Genomic DNA, 27,858 nt, shown 5'->3' with positions numbered 1-27,858 from the left:
CACAAAGGTGCCGAATCAAGAGACAACAAGCTGGTGCCGGCCGAATAACCTTGTGTCTTGCCCTCCATACCACATAAGTTTAACAGGAGAGAAGAAATACAGGAATAATATATATACATCTAAGTTTCCATATTTTGCATATCATCTCTATTGTGCCCCGGGAATTGCAGGGTGTTTGGAGAAACCATTTGATATATGTGTTCCATATAGCAATCCTTAAGCACAAGAGCTAATTCAGATTCCATGCTGAGTGGGCTGTGCATGGTTATCCCGCGAAGAAGGGAGATTGTTGGATTGGGGATTGGAAGACATGGGAGCTAGATTTGGGGGCCCTCTCTAGTCGGCAATACTTTTACCAGGTGATTTGCATGGCCTTTACTGAAGCTTCGCTTGGAAAGTTTTATGTAAAAACTGATATGATATATCCATAAGGGTTAGTCCCACCCTAAAATGGGGTGGAGATACCCTATGTCAGTGTTTAAAAACTCCTTGACTCGGTAAGGAACTCGCCCGAGTCGACTCGTTTTTACCTCGGCCGCGTTCCGCATTTTGCGCTACAAAGTAAATAAACTCCTTTGACTCTCCCGAGTTATGACCTTGTCAAACCGTGTCAACCGCGTTCTTGGCCACGTTCGTGTCAAATCCGCATTTTTAAACACTGCCCTATGGTACTAAAAAAAACTGATATATACCCAGATCACGGATATGGATACAGGCAATGACATGGAAACGGAAATGCGAAATTGCATTTTCCAAATTCAATGACACGGATATGCCACATGTGTCCCATATAAGGGTGTCAATTTTGGCTCGGGCTCAGAGGCATGCTCGAGCTCGGCTCGAATCCTTAACGAGCCGAGCCGGTTGGCCAGGCTCGTTAAGCTCAATGAGCCGAGCCCGAGCTAGGCCAGGCTCGACTCGTTTGTTCAGGGAGGGAAAGGCGGAGGCAAAATATGTCACTTCTTTTTTGGAACCCCATTTGTTACTTGGACCACCCTCGTAGTGTAAAAAGAGTAGTCAAATTACACTAGATAGGGCTGTCCAGGAAAGATGAGGGGTGTGAACTTAGTATAACCCGAGCTCGATAAGGCTCGCGAGCCGCTCGTGACCCTGGCCGAGCCGAGCCGAGCTTTTGAGCTTAACGAGCCGAGCCGAGCCGAGCCTGGCCAAGCTCGGCTCGGCTCGTTTACACCCCTAGTCCCATACATGGGATAAGGCATAAGAATATGTATAAATAAAACGCCATAAAACTTGACTATATTTAAGATGGAAGGTGGAACTTATTGTAAATTTAAAAGAACATTGTTAGGCCTAAAATCGGTAACAGGTTATGGTAGGGCTGGGTGGTCCGGGCTAACGAGCCACGGCTGAATGACTGGTTGAGTCCTGCGCTGCACAGAGTACAGACAAGAAAGAAAAGGGTCAGAGGACCAACCCGGAGTGATACTCCGGACGGGCGCTTCGACACTCAAGTCAGTATGAGCAGGAGTGTAGAGCAATGTCAGAGCAAAAAGCTTAGAGTTTTGGTTCTCAGATTCTCAGGACCCTCACCTTAGCACAAGTGAAGGCTATTTATAGTGATTCTGAGCCACCTGTCTAGGACAGGTGGTAGTTGTGAGCCAGGTGGTGGCCTCTGTATGGACCAGGTTTCATACCTAAGGAGGGCAGGTGGAGGTCCCTGATTGGTCCAGGTGTCACACCTAGTGGAGACAGGTGTTGGCCTTCCAACGGTCCTTGTGAGGGCCACGTGCCAGAAGCTAATTGGATGCTGAGTTCGGACCCCTCAGTGCTGAGTCCGGATTCCCTCAGTGCTGAGTCCGGACCCTATCAGTTGCCCCCTGGTTCTTCAAGCCATGAAAGTGGCTGGAAGAAGCAAAGAGAAGGTAAAGACAGCGTCGGGCCGGCCTTAAGACCTCCAGGCAGCTAAGGCCGGGCTCAGACTCAGCTAGGAGAAATAGTGGCTGGACAGGAGACTCCTGGCGCCCTGGCATGGCCTTGGCGCTTGGCCTGAAGGAGTACGGCCGGGCAGAAGGCATTCGACTATCCAGCACGGCTGAATTTTTGACCAGAGGCCTGGGCGGCCAGGGGTCCTGGACGTCCTTGGTTCAGGAAGTCATGTGGTCCTGCTCGGCTAAGGCTGTGAACGGCCAGCCGGACAGGTCTTTGCTGGTGAAACCTTTTGTCGCCTAGCGAGCGCGCCATATCCTGTCCGGACAGCCGGACAGGTCTTTTGCCTCTTGAATTATCCTGTCCGGACAGCCGGACAGGTCTTTTGTCGCCTAGCGTTTTTGTCGTCTAGCGAACGCGTCATATCCTGTCCGGACAGCCGGACAGGTCTTTTGTCGTCTAGCGCTTTTGTCGTCTAGCGAACGCGCCATATCCTGTCCGGACAGCCGGACAGGTCTTTGTCTTTTGAATTATCCTGTCCGGACAGCCGGACAGGTCTTTTGTCGTCTAGCGCTTTTGTCGTCTAGCGAACGCGCCATATCCTGTCCGGACAGCCGGACAGGTCTTTTGTCGTCTTTTGAATTATCCTGTCCGGACAGCCGGACAGGTCTTTGTCTTTTGAATTATCCTGTCCGGACAGCCGGACAGGTCTTTTGTCGTCTAACGTTTTTGTCGCCTAGCGAACGCGTCATATCCTGTCCGGACAGCCGGACAGGTCTTTTGTCGTCTAGCGCTTTTGTCGTCTAGCGAACGCGCCATATCCTGTCCGGACAGCCGGACAGGTCTTTGTCTTTTGAATTATCCTGTCCGGACAGCCGGACAGGTCTTTTGTCGTCTTGAATTATCCTGTCCGGACAGCCGGACAGGTCTTTTGTCGCCTAGCGTTTTTGTCGCCTAGCGAACGCGTCATATCCTGTCCGGACAGCCGGACAGGTCTTTTGTCGTCTAGCGCTTTTGTCGTCTAGCGAACGCGCCATATCCTGTCCGGACAGCCGGACAGGTCTTTTGTCTTCTGGCGCTTTGGGACCTGTGCCTTGTATTTAATGCAGGCGGCGCATTTAATGCGAGCGGCGCATTTAATGCGGAAGGCGACGTGGCGCACTCCGGCTGGCGGAAATGGGCGGGATTTTTCCCGCTCTTCCCAGCTTCTCTATAAATACAGGAGTTTACTCTTCATTTCTTACTTTTCATCTTTTACTCTCCTCCTCTTCTGTTCGGCTGCTCAAGTTTTCTGCCCGCTTCGGATCAGTGAGCCCGGAGGTCCTCGTCCAACACTCCAGTTCGGTAATCTTTTTTAGCTTTTAGCCTTTCTTTTCTTTTTTTTCCTTTTTATGTCTAGCACTAGTTCGGAGACGGACTCCAGTTCAAAGGAGTCCGGTTCGACCAGTACCGCATCGGGGTCCGAGGCATCGGAGAGGGCGGTTCCGGCCTCACCTATAGTGGAGGCCGGTGTTGAGGGCGAAGAGCTAGTGATCATAATAGACGAGGAGAGCGGTGAGGAAATGAGTGTGGACTTAGACACAATCCCGGCCTGTGTGGACGGACCGGATCGGGTAGAAACCAGCGACGATGATGAGGACGTCGAAGCGGCAGTCCCTCAATCGTCGCGCATGCCAGTCGAGGTGATAGCGGAGGCACAGATGGAAGCCAACCCGCAGTATAACATCGGGGCCCTATACGAGGTGAACCATCTGTGGCCGAACAGGCTTCAGATCGTCAGGGACAAATACTGTATTCCTAGCCGGTACATTCTGAGGGCGGCTGTCGAAGGGGATCGGGCCAGCAACGATAGCGCAGACCTCTGCGTGTATGAGGAGGCCTTCCGGGCCGGGCTTAGGCTCCCCTTCCACCCCTTCTTTGCGGATGCACTGAATTACTACGGGCTGGCAGTTACACAGGTCGTCCCGAACTCTTGGAGGACACTGATCGGCTTCTTGTACCTTCTTGAAGTCCGGCTCCGTAGGAACCCCACCGTGCCCGTCTTCAGGATGTGTGCGCACCTGAAGAGGCATAAGGACGGCGGCTGGATCTACATTAGCCAGAGGCCTGAAATGAAAATGATCACTGGGATACCTTCTTCCATTCACACATGGAAGAACAGGTTCTTCTATGTAAAGGACACCGCGCCGGGCTCGAAGTGGCCGTTCTCATTACAATGGAGAACGCCGGACACTCGCCGCCTTAGTAAAAAACCAGCTCTCGAAGACTATGACCATATGACCTTCGCTCTGATCAAAGAAGAGCTCAAGCGAGGTCCAGTTCACTGCTCAGAGTTCGAAGAAGAGGCCGAGCTGGTCGCACTCGGGGTCAGTCGTGCGACGCCGGCACGTACGTAGATACTATAGGATTGCATTTATTTTTCTGAAGTATTTTTCAACTTTCATATTGCTGACTGCGCTCCGTTCTCTTTTGCAGAAATGGTGAAGCAGATGTCCCTTTTGGACAGAATCAAGCAGTCTTCGGGCGCGTCCCCAGCGCAGGAGCAGCCCCAAACAAAGGGCAAGAAGAGGAAGGTGCCGGAGTCGACCCCGCCGATGGTCGCGCTGGCTAAGCCTCTTAAAAGCAGCCGGGCGACGCATAAGCTTGCCCTTTCGAGCCGGGCAGACACCACGGGTCAGAGCTCCAAGTCCGGAGCGGCGACGGGGTCAAAGCACGGCGGGGCAGTACTGGGTATGCCGGCTACGGCATCGGTTGGAGGCGACAACGTCTTCCGCCCGAACTGGGCCGTGCAGAAAACGGACACCGGCCTGGGGGATACCCGGGTGGCCGCAGAGTTGATGTACAAGGGTGTCCTCGCCCGCGACCGGCTAGCAGTCGAAAAAGAGGTGCCGGAGACCTGTGAAGCGGCAATCAGCTCCGCCCTCTATCAACTCCAGGTGTACTCAAGGGATATGGCCAAGAAGCGATATCTCTTCTCTGAGACGATCACAAGGATCGAGTCCGAAAAGGCCCAGCTCCAGAAGGAGAACGGCGAGCTCAATGAAGCCGTCCAGATCAAAGAGGCCGAGCTCAACAGCTTACAGGACGAACTGCAGAGGGTCAAAAACCAGGCCGTGCAGGATCTCCTGAGTGCGGCTGAGAGGGCCGGAAGGAAGGAAAAGGCGGCCGTGGAGAAGGCCGTGAAGGAAACTGAGGAGAGGAAGGAGGCCCAGCACTTCGACTTAGGCCTCCAGGCCTACAGGGCGGGTTTCCTTCTCTGCTCCGAGCAGGTGAAGAAGATTCACCCCGACATCTCCTTGGACGGGCTAACCGTCCCGTATGCACCTCCAGAGGATGAGGAAGATGAGGAGGAAGACGAACCGGACTCCTCCCGGCCTATTGAGGTGGATGCGGAGGTGACTGTGGCCGCCGTCTCCTCGGCGGAGGGTGGCGAGCTCGCAGCCCTCACTCCCGAAGGGGTCGTCACCGAGGTGGTGGCCGACGAGGAGGCCTGATCGGCAGCCTTCTTTCTTTTTTGATGATACGTTTTTTGTTTGCACAGTTGGTAACGCCTATTCTTTGTAAGCCAGCTCGGCGAAGAGAGCAATTTTGTAATACGAATATGAATACTGAATACAAATACAATTTTTGTTCAACTGTCTGTACAGCATTCTTATTTTTTGTACGCATTATTTCTGTGCTGCATCGAGAACCGAGCTGGGAATATTTGAAGTTGGTTTCCACTGCGGGCATCCTGGCTGGAACTGATCTCCAAGCCACTAGGATGAGCCGGAGTGCACCACTGCTGCTCGTCCTAAGTCTGCGAGAACCGAGCTGGAAGCTTGGTACTCAAACACTTAGGAAATATTTGAAGGTGGTTTCCACTGCGGGCGTCCTGGCCGGAACTGATCTCCAAGCCACTAGGATGAGCCGGAGTGCACCACTGCTGCTCGTCCTAAGTCTGCGAGAACCGAGCTGGAAGCTTGGTACTCAAACACTTAGGAAATATTTGAAGGTGGTTTCCACTGCGGGCGTCCTGGCTGGAACTGATCTCCAAGCCACTAGGATGAGCCGGAGTGCACCACTGCTGCTCGTCCTAAGTCTGCGAGAACCGAGCTGGAAGCTTGGTACTCAAACACTTAGGAAATATTTGAAGGTGGTTTCCACTGCGGGCGTCCTGGCTGGAACTGATCTCCAAGCCACTAGGATGAGCCGGAGTGCACCACTGCTGCTCGTCCTAAGTCTGCGAGAACCGAGCTGGAAGCTTGGTACTGAAACACTTAGGAAATATTTGAAGGTGGTTTCCACTGCGGGCGTCCTGGCTGGAACTGATCTCCAAGCCACTAGGATGAGCCGGAGTGCACCACTGCTGCTCGTCCTAAGTCTGCGAGAACCGAGCTGGAAGCTTGGTACTCAAACACTTAGGAAATATTTGAAGGTGGTTTCCACTGCGGGCGTCCTGGCTGGAACTGATCTCCAAGCCACTAGGATGAGCCGGAGTGCACCACTGCTGCTCGTCCTAAGTCTGCGATAACCGAGCTGGAAGCTTGGTACTCAAACACTTAGGAAATATTTGAAGGTGGTTTCCACTGCGGGCGTCCTGGCTGGAACTGATCTCCAAGCCACTAGGATGAGCCGGAGTGCACCACTGCTGCTCGTCCTAGGTCTGCGAGAACCGAGCTGGAAGCTTGGTACTCAAACACTTAGGAAATATTTGAAGGTGGTTTCCACTGCGGGCGTCCTGGCTGGAACTGATCTCCAAGCCACTAGGATGAGCCGGAGTGCACCACTGCTGCTCGTCCTAAGTCTGCGAGAACCGAGCTGGAAGCTTGGTACTCAAACACTTAGGAAATATTTGAAGGTGGTTTCCACTGCGGGCGTCCTGGCTGGAACTGATCTCCAAGCCACTAGGATGAGCCGGAGTGCACCACTGCTGCTATATACTGATGTCTAAATGAGTTACTCAAAGAAGGACAATCATTTGGGAAACTTATTTTATTCATTACAGAATTTGGATGATTACAGCAGTTCTTTACAAGCCTATGAAGGCAAACAAAATTACTGGTAGTAGATCCGAAGATTTCTAGAATTCCAAGCATGTGGCAGCATCTGTTCGTCGAGGGACTCTAACCGATAGCTTCCTGGGCGGATGACTTCCTTGACTCGGTACGGTCCTTCCCAGGTCGGAGAGAGCTTGCCCACGCTTCTTGGCTGGGAAACGGAGGCTTTCCTCAGGACTAGGTGGCCTGCACGGAATTCTCTTGGTCGGATCTTGACGTCATGATATCTGGATATTTTCTGTTTATAGGCCGCCGCCCTGATTTGAGATTCCTCTCGGACTTCCTCAAGCAAGTCAAGGTTGGCACGGAGTCCGTCCCCGTTGAGCTGCTCACTGAAATGGACGATCCTTGGGGAGGGGACGCCGATGTCAACCGGGATCACTGCTTCTGTTCCGAAGGAGAGATTGAATGGTGACTCGCCTGTGGCCGTACGCGGAGTGGTCCGATACGCCCAGAGCACATGATACAGTTCGTCTGCCCAACGCCCTGCCTTGCCATCCAGTCTCTTCTTTATCCCCTGCAAGAGGGTCCTGTTCGTCACCTCTGTCTGCCCATTCGTCTGAGGATGTGCCACAGATGTGAATCTCTGCTCTATGTGCAGGTCAGAACAAAACTTTCGGAAGTTCCTCGAATCGAACTGCTTGCCATTGTCCGTTATGAGGACCCGGGGGATTCCGAACCTGCACACCACTGATTTCCAGAAGAAGTTCTGTACATTCTGTTCAGTGATCTTGGCCAGAGGCTCTGCTTCTACCCATTTGGTGAAATAATCAATGGCGACAACGACGAACTCACGGCCTCCTGAGGCCGGCGGAAAGGGGCCCAGAATATCCATTCCCCATACTGCGAAGGGAAGAGGACTGATGATCGGGGTCATCGGAACGGGTGGCTGGTGGACGGCTGGAGAGAACTTCTGGCACTTCTCACACTTTTTCACAAGGCTCAGCGCGTCCTTCCTCAGCGTAGGCCAGTACAGACCTCTCAGGAGGATTTTAATGGCCAGGGCCTTGCCCCCGAGGTGCTCTCCGCAGATTCCTTCATGGGTTTCCTGCAGGGCTAACAAGGCATCACTGGGGCGAAGACACTTCAGATAGGGGAGGGTATATGACCTCTTGTATAGAGTCTCGCCATCCAGTGAAAACCTCGCTGCCCTCTGCATGACCTTACGGGCCTCCTTTCTCCCTCCCGGGAGCTCTCCGCTGCGCAGGTACCTGATTATCTCATCCATCCAGCACGGCTCATCGTCAATCTGCATCACCACGACGGACTGGGCGTCGATACTGGACCTCTTCAGAAACTCCATGCGAATTTCCCTGAGGGCGGTGTAACCTGAGGCTGCGAGCTTTGATAGCACATCTGCCTTTCCATTCTCTGCTCGGGGGATTCTGACGACCTCAAAGCTCTTGAAATAAACGGCCAGACTGCGAACCCTCCCCAGGTACTTGATCATTCGCTCTTCACGGGCTTCATATACTCCCTGGATCTGACAGACGACGAGCTGTGAATCGCAGTACGCCTTTAACCTCTGAGCACGGGTCTGCACAGCAAGATTCATCCCGGCGATGAGCGCTTCATATTCTGCTTCATTATTGGACGCACGGAAACCGAACCTCAAGGCATAGTTCAGGACGAAGTCCTCTGGTCCAGTGAGAACTAGCCCTGCACCACACCCTGTCTTGTTCGATGACCCGTCCACATAAACTTCCCAGAGCGGTTCTTCATCAAAAACTGGGTGCGCGATGACGGTCTCAGGCCCGGGGGGCGGTGATGCTCTGGAAACGACCCGAGGATCTGGCACGGCCAGCTCTGCTTCTGGAGATGGAACTGCTACTAGCCCGGGGTCTGGGTCCGGAACTGTGCACTCGGCTATGAAGTCAGCGAGGATCTGAGCTTTGATCGCCGGCCTGGGTAGGAACTTGATATCAAACTCACTGAGCTCCACGGCCCACTTGACAAGCCGGCCCGAAGTGTCTGGCCGGTGGAGGATCTGTCTGAGAGGCTGTCCTGTCAGGACCTTGATTGTGTGCGCCTGGAAGTACGGCCTTAGCTTCCGGGCCGCCGTAATGAGGGCGCACACGAGCTTCTCTACTCTCTGATATCTGGTCTCTGCATCATGGAGGACCTTGCTAACATAGTAGATCGGCTTTTGCTGATTAGATTCTTCTTTGATCAGTACTGCTGCAACCGCCAAGGGTCCCGCTGAGAGGTACAGAATCAGCTCTTCTCCTGGCTCCGGCGTGGACAACAAGGGAGGGGAGGACAAATACTGCTTCAGCTCCTCGAACGCTGCTTGACATTCCGGAGTCCAGGGCGCGGTTTTTATACCTTTGATCGCATTGAAGAAAGGGAGGCATCTCTCGGCGGATTTTGAAATAAACCGCCCCAGAGCTGCCACCAGCCCGGTCAGCCGCTGTACTTCTCTGATAGTGCTGGGAGGAGTCAGCTCCATTACCGCCTTGATCTTCTCCGGGTTCGCCTCTATTCCTCTCTGGCTTACCATGAAGCCCAGGAACTTGCCTGCTCCGACGCCAAACGTACATTTGGTCGGATTAAGCTTCATGTTGTGTTCCCTCAAGACTTGGAAGGCCTCTTCGAGGTCGAAGACGTGGTTAGAAGCACTTCTACTCTTCACTAGCATATCATCAACGTAGACCTCCATGTTCCGGCCGATCTGATTTCTGAACAGCTTGTTGACGAGACGCTGGTAAGTGGCTCCCGCATTCTTCAGTCCGAAAGGCATCACCCGATAGCAATAAGTCCCCTGGTCGGTAACGAATGATGTCTTCAGGATGTCAGACTCGTACATTCTGATTTGATTGTATCCTGAGAAAGCATCCATGAAACTGAGCAGCTCGTGACCTGCTGTAGCGTCAATGAGCTGGTCTATTTTTGGAAGTGGGTAGCTGTCTTTTGGGCAGGCCTTGTTCAGGTCTGTGAAGTCTATACAGGTCCTCCACTTCCCGTTGGACTTTTTTACCATTACCACATTCGCGAGCCAGTCCGGATACTGGATCTCACGAATGAAATCGGCCTTCAAAAGCCTCTCCACCTCTTCTCTGATGGCTCTCCGTCTCTCCGGTGCAAAGTGTCTACGCTTCTGCTTCACGGGCTTGCAGGTCTGATCGACACCGAGCTCGTGGGTGCTAATCGACGGGTCAATGCCGGGCATGTCTGAAGGAGTCCAGGCAAAGACATCTGCATTGGCCCTGAGGAACTGAGCGAGATCCTGCTGCGCGGCCTCTGGCAGGGCAGAGCCGATCTGGACAACCCTCTGTTCATCATCGATGTTCAATTGAATAGAGATGAGGTCCTCTGCGGGCTGGTTGACTGTGACCTGCGCTTCGTCTCTCAGATCGTACAGCTCGATTGGAAGAGACTCAGACGCATTCTTCCCTCTCAGTGCTGCCGCATAGCATTGTCTTGATTGGGGCTGATCCCCTCTGACTTCACCTACGCCTCCTGGCGTAATGAACTTCATCTTCTGATGATAAGCGGAGGGAATCGCTCGTAGGAGGTTCTGGCCGGGACGTCCTAGAATGGCGTTATAGGCCGACTTGGCCTTAACCACCAGGAAGGTCACCATTGCGAAGGACTGACGGGGCGGCTCCCCGATAAGAACTGGAAGCTCAATCTGCCCTTCGACCTTGACAACTTCTCCTGAGAACCCGAACAGATCTGAGTTGGCCGGCTTCAGACGGTCAGCTCCGATCATCATCTGTTCGAAGGCGTGATAGTAGAGGATGTCGGCGGAGCTCCCGTTGTCGACCAGGATCTTCTTCATTTCCCAGTTCGCCACTAGCATTGTGACGACCAGGGCATCATCGTGCGGGAGGATCAGACCGTCAAGATCTGCCTCCGAAAAGGATATCTCATTTTCTGGCTCGGCCCTCTTGCTGCAGGCATGGACGGCGTTGACCTGCCGGGCATAGGTTCTGCGGGCCGATGAAGAGGTCCCTCCCGCGGTCGGCCCTCCTGAAATGGTACCAATAACACCATGAGGTTGGAGTTGAGGTTGAGGTACCTGAGGAGGGAGAACGGCCGGGGCTGGAGCCTGGATGCGGTCGCCCAGGGGTTGGGCGTCTCGAGGACTTCTGTCTCTGGGTCTCGGGTTGTCCTGGCGCTCCCTTCTGTTGTCGTTATTTTTTAAGTACCTCCCGAGGTACCCTCTGCTTATCAGCTGCTCGATTTCCTCCTTGAGATGAATGCAGGCGTTGGTGTCGTGGCCGTGGCTCTTATGGAACCGGCAATACCTGGACATGTCTTGGGTGCCTGACTCCGACGTCTGCTTCTTCGGCCACCGGATGAAGTCTTCTTTCCGGATGGCTGCCAAAATTTGAGCCCTAGACGCGGTGAGGGGCGTGTAGCGCTCCCTCGTCGGGGGGCTCCTCTCCGTTCGAGGCCGGGGGGAGCTCCTTTCCTTCCGGGACGGACTGCTCTCCTTCCTCTGGGGTCTGTCATCCCTACGCTGCTTGGCGGGGTTCTTCTCCTCTGGTCTTCTCTTGCTGACGGAATCCAGGGCAGCGAGAGTCTCCTCGACGGAGATGTACTCTTCCGCCCCGGTCATTAGATCTGCCAAGGACTGCGGATTTCGCCGGGCGACTGCTCTTCGGAAGTCGGTGGACCGGGCTCCGGCCAGAAGAGCATTCGTTGCCGCTGAGGGATCCAGGTTGGGTACCTGAAGGGCCTCCCTGTTGAACCGGCCAACGAACGCTTTTAAGGCCTCACCGTCTTCCTGCCTCAGGGCCATCAGTGAAGCCGTCGTCTTTCGAGGCCTTCTGCTGCTCATGAAATGCCGGGCCAAGTCGTCCCCGAAGTCGTCGAAATTGTCAACGGACTTGGGCTTCAGCCGTGAGTACCAATCTCTCGCGGCTCCGGTTAATGTGGTGGGGAGTGCCCTGCAAAGGAACCCGTCCGACGCCCCGTGGAGAAGCATCGTCGTCCTGAAGGTCTGCAGATGATCCACGGGATCGGTGGTCCCATCATATTGCGGGATCTGCGGCATCTTGAAGCCCAAGGGGACTGCCGCACCGAGTACCCGATCTGTGAAAGGGGGATTGCTACTAAAGATCCTTGAAGCGGGGCGGCCATGATCTCTAGCCAGCTCCTCGATTCTGTTATCGATCTTCTGGATTCTTAGTAACATCGGATCATCCCTCTGTTCGGCCAGACGGGCAGGTCTACTCCTTGCGGCTGATGGGCTCCTTGCGGATCCGGACTGGCTGAGGGGACTCCTTCGCCGGTGCCGCGATCCCTCTCCGTGCATAGGGTCTCTCTTGCTGCCCCGCTTCTGCACGGAGGGAGATCGTGACCGGTGATGCTGTCGACGAGGCTCAGGACGCACGCTCCTGTCCCGCGACTGGTGGTCTCTTCGAGTGGAGTGACGAGTTTGGTCGCGGGGTGGAGACGCGCGTTCTCTGCGGGAGCTTTCTCCTCTCTGAACAGGTCGAGAAACCTCGACGGGGTGTTGCTGAAGTGCGGGAGCCGCATTCCTGAACTGCGCAACTACCGCGGTCATTTCCTGAAAAAGAGCCCTCATTTCCCTCGGGGTCGGGGTGGGATCTGAACGGTCCGAGTGGGGCGAAGTCCGCTCCACGGCCGCCCCGACCTCCACCTGTGAGGCCAGACGCTCACTTCGTCCTTCACGGGGGGCCGTAGCCCGGGTAGCCCGAGAAGTCGGAGGTGCTCGCTTGCCGGTCTGTCCTACCATTTTTATCTGGGTGAGATTTCGAACAGCTTTTTGTTGCGCGGTCCCACGGATGGCGCCAAATCTGTTAGGCCTAAAATCGGTAACAGGTTATGGTAGGGCTGGGTGGTCCGGGCTAACGAGCCACGGCTGAATGACTGGTTGAGTCCTGCGCTGCACAGAGTACAGACAAGAAAGAAAAGGGTCAGAGGACCAACCCGGAGTGATACTCCGGACGGGCGCTTCGACACTCAAGTCAGTATGAGCAGGAGTGTAGAGCAATGTCAGAGCAAAAAGCTTAGAGTTTTGGTTCTCAGATTCTCAGGACCCTCACCTTAGCACAAGTGAAGGCTATTTATAGTGATTCTGAGCCACCTGTCTAGGACAGGTGGTAGTTGTGAGCCAAGTGGTGGCCTCTGTATGGACCAGGTTTCATACCTAAGGAGGGCAGGTGGAGGTCCCTGATTGGTCCAGGTGTCACACCTAGTGGAGACAGGTGTTGGCCTTCCAACGGTCCTTGTGAGGGCCACGTGCCAGAAGCTAATTGGATGCTGAGTTCGGACCCCTCAGTGCTGAGTCCGGATTGCTGAGTCCGGATTCCCTCAGTGCTGAGTCCGGACCCTATCAAACATCCATAAGACTCAGATGCTCAAAGTTATAATTGCAAGTAGGTGATATTAAAATGTAGAAACGCATTATAGTTTATTCGAATAGAATGACCTATGTTTCAAAATATAATAGTTATTTTGACCAACGTAAGTATATGATGTATCTGAGTATGGGTATTAGTATAGTAATATGTCAGACATAGTATGTTGGGCCTGTACGAATATCTGGGTTTCATAGAATAAAGTAAGGGAAATGATATCAGCACAACAATGTTTTAATATCTGCACAAACACAGCTCGTCTTTTCTGTTTTAATTGTCTTCTAAGTGCTTTTTGGGAACTCTAGTATCCTTTGACAGCTTTTTAAATAATAAAAGACAAGATGAGTTAATGGCAATATCAAATCATTGTTGTGCTGATATCATTTCCCTAAAGTAATTGCCTTTTTCTATTTTCTTGACGTAAACAACATATATATTATCTTGTTTCCGATTTTATGTACTATTCTTATTTATGAACCACATATTAAATTTTTTGAATGGAAATGTATGAAATTTCACATGCATGACTGTATATCATTACCTTACATACAAAATCATTTCTACATGCATTCATGTCGTATATCATTACCTTACATACAAAATCATTTCTACATGCATTCATGTCGAATCAAGGTTTAAGAGCTTGAAAATAAAATTAGACTCAGAGCCCAAGCCAAGTCAACTCAAAATTCGATCATTTTTTCAAACAGCTTATATTTGGGCCAGAATTTTCAAAAAAATGGTTCTTGGTTGACTTTTCCTATTATGTTGGTACTTGAAAGCATGGTTTTAAATTTCGACCGAAATCTGAAATTTCGGACAGAAATTTTGGATTTCGGTGGGGACCGAAACCGAAATTTTCCGAAATTTTTTGCCATTTACCAAATTTCAGATTTCGGTAATTTCGGTGCTAAATTTCAATTGAATGGCATTATTTATTAAAAAAAAAGTGTTACAAAATTTCGGAATTTCGGCCGGAATTTCGGTTTTTGGTGGGGTCCGAAACAGTTACCGAAATCGAAATTTTAAACCATGCTTGAAAGTACATGTCATGGTCTAGGTGTAATTTTGAATTTTTTTTTTTTGGTGATATTTTGTTGTTTCTTTTTTTTGAAAATGAATTTTTTTTTTAAGATTATATTTTGTTGTTGTTTTTTTAACCACATATTTTGTTGTTTCTTGTACCAAATATAAAATTATTTTGGTTATTTGACCTGGTGATATATTCGAATATTTGAATATATTGTTTGCAACTTTACAAAGATGATAGCATGTTTCTGCTATTTAACAGGATCCAGGAACAAAACCAGCGACGAGAGTATGGTCTTCGATCGATGTAGGTACACAAATATATGTTAGCAACACTGTTGAGACAGCGGAATGGACTGTAAGTGATTTTGATGTTTTGATTCCTGAATCTGCTACTAAAGGTGGTGCATTTTAAGTTACAAAATGTGTTAACGAGGAAATGCCTTTTACAAAATGTGTTGAAGATGCTTTTTCCATGCAAACTTACTCTCTCTGCATGCATGGGTGCCTGAAGTTCACAGTACCCAAATCATTGCAAAAAATTTCTTCACCATTATCCAAATCTCTTTATATTATTAATGGAAGCCAAATTTTTTAGGCGGATGGTGATTAACCCACATGGGTTATTTTGTTGGCCAACCACAATAATAATGTCGAACGAATGTCGTCTCCCAAAACCAGAAGACATCAAACTTGCTCTTGCCAAAAAGCTAGACGTACATCAAAAGTAGGAGAGCAAAAAACCAAAACAAGCTATTTTATGACCTTGAGAATCTAGGAATCCAAAGATTAATGAATAATTTGAAGAATGATGCAAGCATGATTCTAAATGTCTATTGAAATTGACACGAAAAGGTCGACATGTTTATATTTCCATCCCCACCGAAACAAAATCCTTCGGTCAACATACAAGAGTGGCTTCCTAATTTGAAGATTCATGCAAGCGTGGTTCTAAATGTTATGCGAAATTGACATGAAACAGTCGACATGTTTTTATTTGCATCTCCACTGAAATGACTCATTGTATTTATGAACAGTTTCAATTTAATATCAATATTGTTTTTAAGTATAACAACTTACACAGATTCTCACCATACATTATAAATTCATCAACACTTTAACACTATGATACTTCAAGGACCTTCAAGAGCAGTAGAAAGGGAGAACAAAAGTCTCCATTCTCTCAACCTCACTTGGGACCCTAAGTAGTAGATTCAAGAAATGGGTAGTCAGTGTAACCAATAACTGGATCAAGTGTGTAGAAAGTGTTTCTGTTGTACTTGTTAAGGGGAGCATCAAGTTCAAATCTCCTTGGTAGATCTGGGTTGGCCAAGAAGAGGCGACCATATGCTACTAGATCTGCATAATTTTCAGCAATAGCTCTGTTCCCATCTTCTCTGGTATACCCACCAGCAGCAATGAAAGTCCCTTTGAAAGCTTTTCTCATGGGCAAAAGACTGTGGGGAGTTTCCGACACCTCCACCGCCGAGGTTGAAAACCTCGGCTCAAGCATGTGGACATAGAGAATTTCATATTTGTTCAGTGATTCAACCATGTAAAGGCCGAGAGCTTCAGGGTTCGAATCTCCCGAGTCCATGAAACTCGCGAAGGGGGAGAGCCTTATACCGATCCTATGGGCTCCGATCTCGTTGGCCAAGGCTTCAACTACTTGTAGAGCGAAGCGGCAACGGTTCTCTAAGCTTCCTCCATATTCGTCGGTTCTGTCATTGACATGGTCTTTTATGAACTGGTCGATTAGGTATCCGTGGGCACCATGGATCTCAACTCCATCAAAACCTGTGTATGAAAAAGAGTTAGTGTAGACAAAAGAATTAATGAGAGAGAGAGAGAGAGAATCATTGATGTTAATCTATCAACAATCCTCAAATTGCAGCTTAATTCTCATCTTTGAAATATATATTAATGCCACGCCTTCTAGTTTTCAGTAATCAAGGGGGAGTATAAAATTACAGCCAAAAAATGGGTTTACGTGTGGTCATAGTTAAGAATAGAAATTGAGTTTGTATTACAATAGGACTTTAAGTAGCTTTGTTTGCAAAGAGAGAAGTGCAAAAATGTGAAGCAGAGTGTGTGTGTGTGTGATATTGAGTTAAATATTAAAAGACACAAGTTTCTCTCTCCTTGTTTTTTTGTTTTGAATGCTTTTGCTTTGATTTCTTCTTCAGCATCAACTTGATACTCAATTGACTTGTTTTTAGAAAATTAAAACCAGAGTGATATTGTGGTCTGTTGATCCTCACAATACAAAGTTGTGTTAAAATGGGTGTCATGGACCATTGTAGTCAATTCTATTCATGTATTGGACTACTTCTACTAAAGAAATGATATCGGCACCCCTTTGTCCTACCAGCTTCTATCGCATTCCCTGCAGCGACTCTAAAATCATCTATGATCTGAGGGATTTCATCCACCCTTAACCGCCGTGGGGGCGAGAATGTTGATTCCTCTCCAGTGTTTCCAACCTGAGGTGCCAAGGGCTTGTCAGTAGAAGAGATTGGAGCTTGCCCATTAGGCTGATAACCTGCAATGAGAATTAGAGAGAATATCAAATATTAACAACATGAGTGCCAATAATATATTTCCCCAAACCAAAGTCACAAATATCTCCGTCTTTTTCGCAGTATTACGATGGTATTGTGATATTTTGATAAGCTAATAAAATCTCAAACTAATCTCAAGATTTTAAAAAATGTCTTGATATTTTCATTTTTATCATTTGCAAGGAAAACTATCACAATAAATTTACAATACTTTTTAATAGAGGCCCGCTTCAATCCGGAACCAGCATTTTCTTTATATTCATTGGAAGCGTTTAGAGCACGACATTATATTATAATAATGTTGCACCCAACTGAAGCACAATGAAGTTAGGATTACCTGCCTAGAATTATTTGTATTTTCAACTGTGTTTGAAACTTACTCCAACACAATTGTGCGGGATACTTGCTAAAATGTTCTATATCATGGTAATACTACATAACACCTTAGGGGAAATTTCTTATACAGCCAAAGAAATCCTGTTCATTCCCGCGATGAGAATCAAGTTGTATCAGAAAATCATTCACACAATCGTCCAAAGCATGTTCAAAAATATCAAACCTTCAGCAAAATGAGCAGTCAAAGGTAGCTTTGGTGCAACCGTAGCTCACATGAAAACTTTAGTATGCTACCCAACAAGATCATATATTAATACCATTGCATTTTTTAGAGGAGAAATGTTCAGAGATTAACCAAGCAGGCAAGTAATCCAAGTTGCTCACGGTCAAACATGAGAATATGGATAAGGTGATCATATCTATAACAAGCAAACACTCACTTCCCTCAATAGCAGATTGTCATATAACTTTAGTTTCCATGTATCTATGAACATGCAGTGAAATTTTATTACTGAAAAACTGTCATTACAACCTAAGCCTTTGAAAACCTAAGCATGGAACCCAAAGAAGACCAAAAGAAAACCAACAAATTAAACTACAGACATTAGGAATTGAAAATTTCAGACTGAACGCGATGCTAGAATCTACTTCTAGAAACTAGGGATCACCACTAAAGAAACACCAGTGCTTATAGCATTAGACAGATCTTCCACAAAAAATGAGAACCAATGAGATCAAGCTGAAAAAACCTGTTTTCACATCTTGAGTTTTGGTGATGAATCTAGATCGTGATCAGATTGAGATCAAGACACCCTAGCTATGAATCTAGGGAATCGGTAATGAGTCTGAAGTAAAAGTCACGGAAAAATTCACAGAAATCAACGGTATATATTGGATATATATAGCACAAAGAACTTCAAACTTAAGATTTTGGAATTGGGTGTTAGGTACCTAACCAATATGCCAAAAGCTCCAGAGTCGATGGAACACGTTAGGTAGGCCCTTTAAACCTGTCTCATACCAGGCTGGCCCCTGAGATCCACCTAGTCCCATGCCTAGGCAGGCCCCAAGCCCCCTAATGCAGATATTAGGATATATTTCCGCATTATTTAGTTTCTAGTATTTTTATTTCCATTTTATTAGTTTCTAGGATTTTATTTTCCATGTTATTTTTAGAAATTATTATTTTAGTAGGTTTCTATCTTTTAAGTTGTTTATTTGCCTATATATAGGCCTCTTTACAGCTAATTTTGTAACGTTTGATGATTTATAAAGATTAATTCTCCCATCTACTGTTTTCTTCTTCTTCTCCTCTTCTCATATTCTTCTCTTCTCCCCTAATTTCGTCTCTTCTTCTCTTCTTATTCTTCTTATTCTTCTTTCCCTATTCTTCTTCTTCTATTCTTCTCCTTCTGTTCTCTTCTTCTTCCTCTATCCCCTTTCATCTATTCCTCCCCCCTTCTTCTATTTCCCTTCACGGTGTTGCATCAATTTGGTATCAAAGCAAAATATCAAAGAAAAGAACCCAATTACTTTGGTATCATCTTCAACATCTTCCAAAGGTAGCCTTTTCCACTAAAATCCAATCCCTTTGTTGTCCTCATCTTTCACAACCATCAACATTCAACAGTAAAGAGAGGAGCCTTTGAGGCTTTTCATCAAACACCATAAGCACATAAATTCGTAACCTTCGTCACATCTTTCTTTCTCAACCCTAAAACCAGCCCAACATCTCATAACCTTCAGCCCTGCAGCCTTTCCCCCGAAATACCACATCCAAACATCACAAACAGCCCCCACCTTGCTGCCCAGAAATTCATCCTAATCTAGCCCCTTCTAATCCCCAATAGTCCTAAACGTAACTGCTATCTCCCAGCCACAAAACCCTCAAACCAGTACCTGTGTTGCCAGCCGTATAACCTCTCCCAAACCAGCCACAAAAACCTACACTCAGTGCGTTTCTTTTGGCTAGTTGAAGAGGTAGAAGAAGCTCGTATTGATATTTCCACCCTCTTGGGTTACGTGTCCTGCAAGTTTCCACTAAAGGACGAGGTTACTGATTTAGCAGTGCACGTTTCCAGCTTCTGACGCAGACACTTATCTGTCACATCAAGAAAAGATAAAGTTAAGGCTAAAATAGGAAGTCCTGTCATATTATAGGAGATTGCTTGCATAGCAAGTTTCCTACTAGATGATTGCTTATTTTGTCTTATTCAGATACACTGCCGTGTCTAATATTCCACAGAGATACAACCTAAGGCAAGTTACCTTATATATTTATTTATTCTTCTACCACAACAGCACCTACCATGTATTAATTGTGAAGTCTATAACCCACACACTTATCTGTCACATCAAGAAAAGATAAAGTTAAGGTCTTGCTTTTATTGTGGTCAAGGTTAGCTCAAAGGGTTACTTTTGAAAGGTAGATTGTCACGTGAGTGACGAATAGAAAAACAAAAAAGAGCGTACACTTCCTGTTCTTCCCTGGGCACCCACCATTCATTATTTTCTATATATTTCACACCTCTCTGTTCACTAAGACACCACCCCTCCTTAGGTAAGTTCACACCTTATTAATACCCCATTTCCTTCCTTGGGCACCCCTCACTCCTTATATTATGTTACACACCAGATTCTGTAGAGGGACTGCGTGAGAAAAGAAAAAGGAAAAAAAAAGTCATCTTTTTTCTCTATCTCTGTACTTCTCTCTCCTCTCTCTATCTAGTTTTCTCTCTTCTTGTTTGGGCTATTTCTGCTCAAAATTAGCCCTCGACCTCAACACAAAAGTTGTTCGTGACAACTTTTAGAGCGCATCCGGCCTATTCTTAGCAGCGGACAGCAGTCTTCGGCATAATTTCAGGAGTCATCTCAGCCGTTGATCGCGCCCCTTCTTTCGATCATCAGCTTTTACTCATCCGATTTCAGATCAACGACAGCGTAGTGCTTCTTTCAACATGCCAGATAGATCAGACAGTTGATTTCAGTTTTTTACGCCTATCCCAATGGTTCCACCATATGCTCCATATTTTGATAGATATGATCCTCGATATTCTTCTGCACCACATGTTCCATATTTTCGTGGTTATGATGATTGCACCTATCCCTATGGAGATGTTGAGAATGCATGTTTAGACTGGATTCAAGCACTTAATGCATATCATAGGTACTGTGGTTATGATCATCAAATAACAATTCGTAAAGTCACGGATACAGTGTGCCGCGAAGCCAAGTTGAAATGGAATTTCTTCGTTAACGAGCGTCATGAGTTTTGTAAGCCTCCATTTCGTCGATAGGATGATGTTCGCTATGAGTTTACATACCACTATCAAAATCAATAGAGATTGAAACGTGAGCGAACAGGGTATGACCAAAGATTGATGCGTGACGAAGCCGCTTGACGAGAAGAAGCAGCTCGCCATGAACGACAAGCTGCAGCACGTCATGCACAAGACGTTGAAATTGCAGCTGAAAACCGATATTTCGAGCATCGTTTGCTCGAGTCATATTTGCGGAGCCGCTTCACTACTTCATTCATCCCACCTAACGTTGCTGCTATTCTTACAGAGCACGCTGCTAGTATTGATGAGATCATCGACGTTGAGCCTTTGATTTCATCAGATTCAGATTCAGGCTCTGAGATGGACGATAAAGAGTCAGAGACTCAGTTGATTGCTGATATCGACATCGTTGCACATGATGCTTCTCAGATTTCTGCCGCACCGATTGCCGAGCATCTAGAGAGAAATTTTGCCACTTTTACATTTGAGACAGATATTTTGGCAGAGCCGCATGAGGTTGATCCATTGCCAGAATCGACCGAGCACCACCACGAGTCAGAGGCGAGTGCTTTCCATGATGAGCCATTACTTGAGACAGATGATAGAAAATATATTACGAAGGATTGCACTATCTTTGAGCCAGTTGAGCAGATTGTCAAGATTTGTGCTGACACAGAGGATTGCCCGTTTGATATCACTATACCGGACACGATTCTAGCAGATGATTTTATTGTTGATTCCATTGTGCCCGATGTGATACCAGTAGATGATGACCTTGTTGAGGCTAGTTATGGATTGGTACTGCCCATTGTTGTTATGCTGATCGCACCGATCCAGGAGTATGTTGCGATCTTCCCAGCTAGTTTACTTCTCCAATGCAGATTCTGTTCGCATGAGTCTACATGGGCCATTTCTTTCCTCTTCTTCCGCCAACCTTGCAGATGCTTCTCTCGATTGTCTCGAGCGTTAGGCATGATGATTGCTTCCGCCGGATTACATGTTCTATTACTTCAGCGGATTGTTTACATCTTTGACCCATGTGGGCTAGAACTCGAGGGCGAGTTCTTTTTCAAGCAGGGGAGAATGATGCAAATATTAGGATATATTTTCGCATTATTTAGTTTCTAGTATTTTTATTTCCATGTTATTAGTTTCTAGGATTTTATTTTCCATGTTATTTTTAGAAATTCTTATTTTAGTAGGTTTCTATCTTTTAAGTTGTTTATTTGCCTATATATAGGCCTCTTTACAGCTTATTTTGTAACTTTTGATGATTAATAAAGATTGATTTTCCCCTCTACTGTTTTCTTCTTCTTCTCCCCTAATTTCGTCTCTTCTTCTCTTCTTATTCTTTTTCTTATTCTTCTTCTTCTTCCCATATTCTTCTCCTTCTATTCTCTTCTTCTTCTTCTGCTATCCTCTTTCGTCTATTTCTCCCATCTTTCTTCTATTTCCCTTCACGGTGCTGCATCACCTCCCACTCAGGACCGTAACATTTCACTACGCTTCTATATCTACCGTCCTTGGCAGCCCACTCACTCGCCATTTTTTCTAGGTAGCCCTTTCCACATGTTGCCCCTTCCACGACGGCCCACTCTGTGACAACTTCACTTGGCTCTTTACCAAGTAGTCCTCTCCACAGGTCGCCCCTTCCATGACGTACTCGAACATGGGATGTAGCCTGCAATAATACCAATTGCTAGGTACTTAACCAATACACTAATACAGCAAAAGCCCCAAAGCTGATGGAAAGCCTTATGTTAGGCCCTTTTAACCTGTCCCATATCCTGTTGGGTCCCACCTACTCCAAGTCCCATACCTACAATCATAACACAAGATTTTTTGAATTGGGGTTTTTTTTTTTTTTTTTTGGCCTGTAAACAAAAATACTATGGAAAAACAAGATTTTTAGAATTGGGTTTTCTAAAATGAAGCAATCCATATAAAACAAATGGAAAGGCAGAAAACAAAAGAAGCCCAGATCAAAGAAAAACAGAAACATGGAGAGAGAGAGAGAGAGAGAGAGAGAGAGAGAGAGAGAGAGAGAGAGAGAGAGAGAGTCCTTCCTTTCATCATTTCTAATAGAGATTACTAGATTAGTTTATGGATAGTTGGGATATGTATACGTACTAGAATTAGAGACTCTCCCAGCGTGCCAAATCTGGCAAAAGAAGATGCCCCCCTTCTCATGAACAGCATTCACAATAGGCTTCCAAGCTTCAACCTGCTCTTTCGTCCAAATGCCCGGAGTCTCTGGGTACCTGTAAACAATAAGCAAGAAATTAAGCATAATGATCATGTATCGATCCAGGCCTACTAAATGGAAAGGGCCCACCCTATCAATTTAGATCTCAATTTATTGGCTGTTCTTTCCTTCAAAATTGCCCAGCAAATCCCCACCTACAAGCATTTTCAGCACTTCGGGCACAACAGTGATTAGAGCCATTCATCTGGTGGGCACTGCTAAGTGCTAACCACGCAGAACTGATAGATCTCAGGATGAACCATCAGATGATTTTAACCGTCCGATTAAAAATTTGCTTCCTGTCATTGAATGTTGATCTCTGGCATTTGTTATGCCATGCTTGTGCAGTTAGATTCATCCATTTGTTGTGGGGCCTATTGACCTCTAGATGATAGGTGGGCCCACTCATATTGCTCACGAGAGACCAGAGTCTACTTAGCATCCTCTACTTTAAGATGGGAGACTGATATTGGCTCAGGTAGCTGACTGAAAATGGGACGAACATCGTATGAACCAAAATGAAACAATAGAGGGTGTAAAATGTAAATATTGAGATTTTGTAAATTGTGAACATTGAGATTTTCTATGGTGTACGCCCGCATAGACCAGTATTTTCTTTTAAAAGTACCGTACCGTTCATTTTACAGGATGATCCATTCCGTTCATTTGCTGGGCCACAGCCTATCTACGTTAGACCCAACAAATAAACGCTTTGGATCATCCTGTAAAATGGGACGTACAGTACGTTTTAAAAAATACTGGATTATACAGGCTTACATCATACAAAATCTCGTAAATATCAACTGAGAAATTATATGGTTGACGACTGGACGGCTGTGCATGCATTTGCAGCCCAAAATACGGTGGGCCGACATTTTGGGGGTGATCCAAACCGTTCATTTGTTGGGCCCGTATATAGGTAGGGTGTGCCCAGAAAATCTTCTCCATAGCACTCAAAACTAGACGTATGAATCTTAAGTGGTATGGAGAAATGTTTGATTCATATGTTAGTTGTAGGGGTGGACATGGTTCGGTTCGGTTCGGTTTTGGGCTAAACCCAGAACCGAACCATGTATAATCGGTTCCCTGGAATTGGAACCAGAACCGAACCATATATGTGTGGAACCGAACCGAACCAGAACCATATATAATCGGTTCGGTTATGGGTTTACCCAACCGAACTACAAACAGCCAAACATGTATATATCCCTATCAAACATGCCCTATCAAATTATATGTGAACAGGTATATATGGACTACAAACAGGTATATACCATTCGTATCAAAGTTTTGGGCAATTCCTAATATACAATATCCAATGCATATCAAAGTTGGGATAACATTTATATATGTGGACTACAAATAGGCCCTATCAAATTATATATGAAGTTATGAACTACAAATCGGTAAAAGAGGGGTGAGTTAAAATTTTAAAGGCAAAGGAAAACATTACAAAGGGGTGAATTAAATGGGGGAGGACTGATTTTATCAAATTCCTAAGTAAGTACTAAGTAGTGTCGGTTCTCGGTTCCGGGATCCCAAACCCAGAACCGAACCGAATATCCACCGGTTCCAAGTTTTTAGAACTGGAACCGAACCATATATAGCTGGAACCGAACCGAACCGAACCAAATGTGCCGGTTCGGTTCGGTTCCCCGGTTCGAACCGTAACCATGTCCACCCCTAGTTAGTTGTGAGTGGTATGGAGAAGATTTTCAGGACACAACCTACCTACATCTGGGCTCAACAAATGAATGGTTTGGATTGGGTTAAGAGTCCAAAATTCGTGTATTGTTTTACCCTAGGCCAGTGTCAGAAACTACGGTGGCTTCGGCAATTAAAAGACCCCCTTTGGTGGTCCGCTGAGAATAATACAAAATGGCGTGTGTTTGAGGTACGTTCCCGAATGATCTCTGCCTCGTCAATGGTGCCAACACTACTCTGCCAAAATCCAAAAAAAGAAAAAAAACTAGGATCAGCCGAATGAAGTTTCTAATTCAATAGATTCCTAAACAGCTTATTTAGGAAAAAACGATAAACTGTCCTCTTTCCGAGAAGAGGAGAATTAGGATCATTCCACGGAGAAGATTATTTGGGCACACCCTATCTATGTTAACGTCCAACTAATGAATGGTTTGGATCACCCAAACAATGTTGGCCCCACTATTTTGGGGCTACCGAGCGGTTACCATATAGACCGGGCAAAATGGGACCTGTACCCACAGGTACACCCGGCCAGCAGCAAGATTTGCAGGTACGGTACCAGTGAAAAAAATACCCGTACCCGTGACCAGCGGGTGGGTCTGGTTCGGACGCTGGTGCCCGCGGGTTACCCGTCATTTGGTTTTCAACTTTTTATTCCCGAAAGGCCTAAACACTAAACAATAAAAAATCGATTCATTTTTTTTTTTGAGATCCATGAAGATTGTGGAAGCACCATCAATTAGATGGAATTTGATTTTTGTTTCATGTTTGATAGCTATTGGTTATTTAGTATTGTCTAATGATAAAGTAGTTATTAAATATCGTAGCAATATTATTACTAAAGGCACTCTTTGTAAAAGACTATTGTCATTAGGCTTCGGTTTGTAGACATGAATGTGCCACATGGATGTGATCGGATCCGTTGATCAGGTGAAATTCCATCAAGAATACCTTACCGGATGACTCGTTTTGCATACCAACAAAACAAGTAAAAGCAATCAGACTGTGGGTGGCCAACAGTCTTGATTGCACTTACATGTCCCTGTGTGTGGGACCCAAATTTCAATGGTTGGTATTGATCCACCTAATTAACTTTAATTGGGAGTTGAAATTTGCAAAGAATGGTTGGTAAACTTACAACAATTAACAACAATATAGGCCGCGAAATGAATGAAATCGTTCGTTGATTTTTTGGGCAAAACCTATTGATGTTGCAGTTCATCAATGGACGGTTTGGATCATCTTATAGTGTAAACCGTACAGTACTTCTAGAAAAATACGGGACTATACAAGCTTGCAAAGTTGCACCCGATCGGGTTTTTAATATGGTAAGCACGTAGAGCCCAGTATTCAAAAGTATTGAATCGGCCACACCATTGGATAATCCAAACTGTTCGTTAGATGGGCAACAACCTAAATAGGTTATGCCCAAAAGTCATTCCACAGGATGATCCTAGCCCTCCGATCAATGAGGAACAGCATATTATGGAAACCTCTTTAGATTGGAGGGTTGGGATGATCCTATGGTAATAATTTTTTGTCCACAACCTATCTACGCTGTGGGCCATAAAATGGACGGTTTGGATCATCCTATGGTGGGCCCGTACAGTTCTTTTTCTTTCTAATGAACATGGAAAATGGCTGGAAGGACATTAAAAAGAACATAAAGAAAAACCATAAAAAAACAAAAAAAAAAAAAACAAAGATTCGATAGGGTGCCACTTGGGCTGTTTGGGTTGTGTTGAGCTTTTGCTAAAAAAAATGAATAGGAGTCAACCCGAACCCGACCCCGACCCCGACCCCGATTATAAGGTAAAAGCTCAACCCGAATCCTCTAAAATCGACCCAAGTTGCACCCCAGAGTCATAGAATTGAGCTTAATTAATTGTATAAAAAACATGAAAAGTAGCCCAAGATCTCAAAGAAAATGGAAAAAGTAGAATTCTTCTTCAACACCTTGTCTAATACAGCATGGAGGAATACTAATCTGAACATTTTCAATCAAATGAAATGAAAATTCACATCGATTTTTTTCTTGATAAGTTGACTGACCTGTGAGAAAGCTCGAATTTTCCCATCTTGTAAGCAGTAAGTAGAGGAATTTTCTCCATTCTTGCTCTCTCTCCCACTCTCCCACACACACACGCGACTTACGATTTAGGAAGTGAAGGAGAGTATTTTAATATTTTATAGAGACTGGCAGTGAGACAGAAGCAAATAGACCGTTATCCTTCACTTAATTATATGCGTGCACGGCTCTTTATTTTCGAATAAACTCTTTCCATTTGCTTTGAATTGTGAGAGCGAGGGTACACCAAAATTTACTAGAAAACCCAGCTTTGAGCTTCCCCATCAAAAAGAAAATCAGTTTTTTCAAGGTTGATCCAAACCGTCCATTTAATGGGCCACAGTGTAAATATGGAAATGTCTTTAGGGGTACAACCTATTTGCCTTGTGGCCCATCTAATGAACGGTTTAGATTATCCTATGGTGTGAGGAGTACATTGCTTTTTGAAAATCCGACCTATAAACTCTTAGTGTTCAATAAAAATGGGGCACCGGGAACGGATCTTCGCGATCCAACTTTGATAAATCACAATCTAATAATATGGATTGAATTGAAATGAGAAAGAAACATACCAGAAGTCATGAGTGGTGTTTTCTACACACTGTAAGGAATTTCTTTTTGGTTTCTCCTTGCTCCACAACTGACAGTGATGATGGGACTATTTCCCTCTTCTCATTGACATGGATTCGCAAATATTTGAAAATGGAATTGGTGTGTGCAAGCAGGGACCAAAGAGAAATTTATAGATGTTTGAGGGAAGGGATGCAACTTCTCATCACGCTGACCCTTCTCTCAAACGTTTCTTTACCTTTACATCTTTTCAAAACGGAATTGGTGTGTGCAAGCAGGGACCGAAGATTGACCAATGGAGAAGTTTTTTGGGGCATAGCAAGAAGAAAACATCAAGCAAGAAATTTATTTAAGAAAGTTCTGCTTTCGTGGCACAAAGGAGGACGACCCTTCCCTCGAAGCAGGTCAAGAGGCCGATCTTCCCTCTAAGAAGATCAACTTTGTTGCGATCCGAATCAAAGTTCATAACAAATGGTATAGGTGTCGTATATCCTGCGCTAAAGATTCTGAGATTTGGGATTCCATGCGTGATGATTTTTGCAAGATCTTTTCAAGATTTATGGAAGAACAATGATTTTCGAAAGGCCTGAACAAAATGAGCATGCTGGTCAAGGAAATGCGAGAAGAAAGAAAGCTAAATCTGAAAAATGTGCAAATTGATGCCGGCAAAGATGATTTAGTTGAATACCATACCAAGGCTCATCTTGAGTTTGTTGACCCGTTCGATCATTCCATTGCTTCGAAGAGCCACTATGAAAAATCGTATTTCCTTTCAAGTTTGATCACAAGAGATTTCAAAAGTGGAG

General features: G+C 46.2%; 1 protein-coding gene and 1 long non-coding RNA gene across 4 annotated transcripts; one reads left to right on the top strand and one right to left on the bottom strand.

Moving 5' to 3' along the window:
- The first annotated feature begins 311 nt into the window (after window positions 1-311).
- Window positions 312-16,383, top strand: LOC143864681 (uncharacterized). 2 transcript variants are annotated; one of them, XR_013241330.1, is made up of 3 exons: window positions 312-359; window positions 14,550-14,645; window positions 14,886-16,383. It is a non-coding gene; the product is annotated as an uncharacterized LOC143864681 (long non-coding RNA). The 2 variants fall into 2 exon arrangements; XR_013241329.1 differs by lacking the exon at window positions 14,886-16,383 and having other exon boundaries at window positions 14,550-14,741.
- LOC143864680 (12-oxophytodienoate reductase 2-like) lies at window positions 15,309-26,624 on the bottom strand. Of its 2 annotated transcripts, XM_077375427.1 has the most exons (5): window positions 26,467-26,624; window positions 24,511-24,651; window positions 22,596-22,726; window positions 16,656-16,829; window positions 15,309-16,084 (listed from the first exon to the last, which is right to left on the bottom strand). In XM_077375427.1, exons 1-5 carry the CDS (start codon window positions 26,523-26,525, stop codon window positions 15,489-15,491), a joined length of 1,101 nt encoding a protein of 366 aa, XP_077231542.1. In that variant the 5' UTR covers window positions 26,526-26,624; the 3' UTR covers window positions 15,309-15,488. The 2 variants fall into 2 exon arrangements, with proteins under 2 accessions (XP_077231542.1, XP_077231543.1); XM_077375428.1 differs by lacking the exon at window positions 24,511-24,651 and having other exon boundaries at window positions 26,467-26,622.
- Window positions 26,625-27,858: the final 1,234 nt, after the last annotated feature.

Source organism: Tasmannia lanceolata, unplaced genomic scaffold (assembly GCF_043159265.1).
Source record: "Tasmannia lanceolata isolate RefF3 unplaced genomic scaffold, GAP_Taslan_0.1 ptg000054l, whole genome shotgun sequence".
NCBI lineage: Eukaryota > Viridiplantae > Streptophyta > Magnoliopsida > Canellales > Winteraceae > Tasmannia > Tasmannia lanceolata.
The sequence above is the reverse complement of the archived record's forward strand: the minus strand, read 5'-3'. Positions and strand labels throughout refer to the sequence as shown.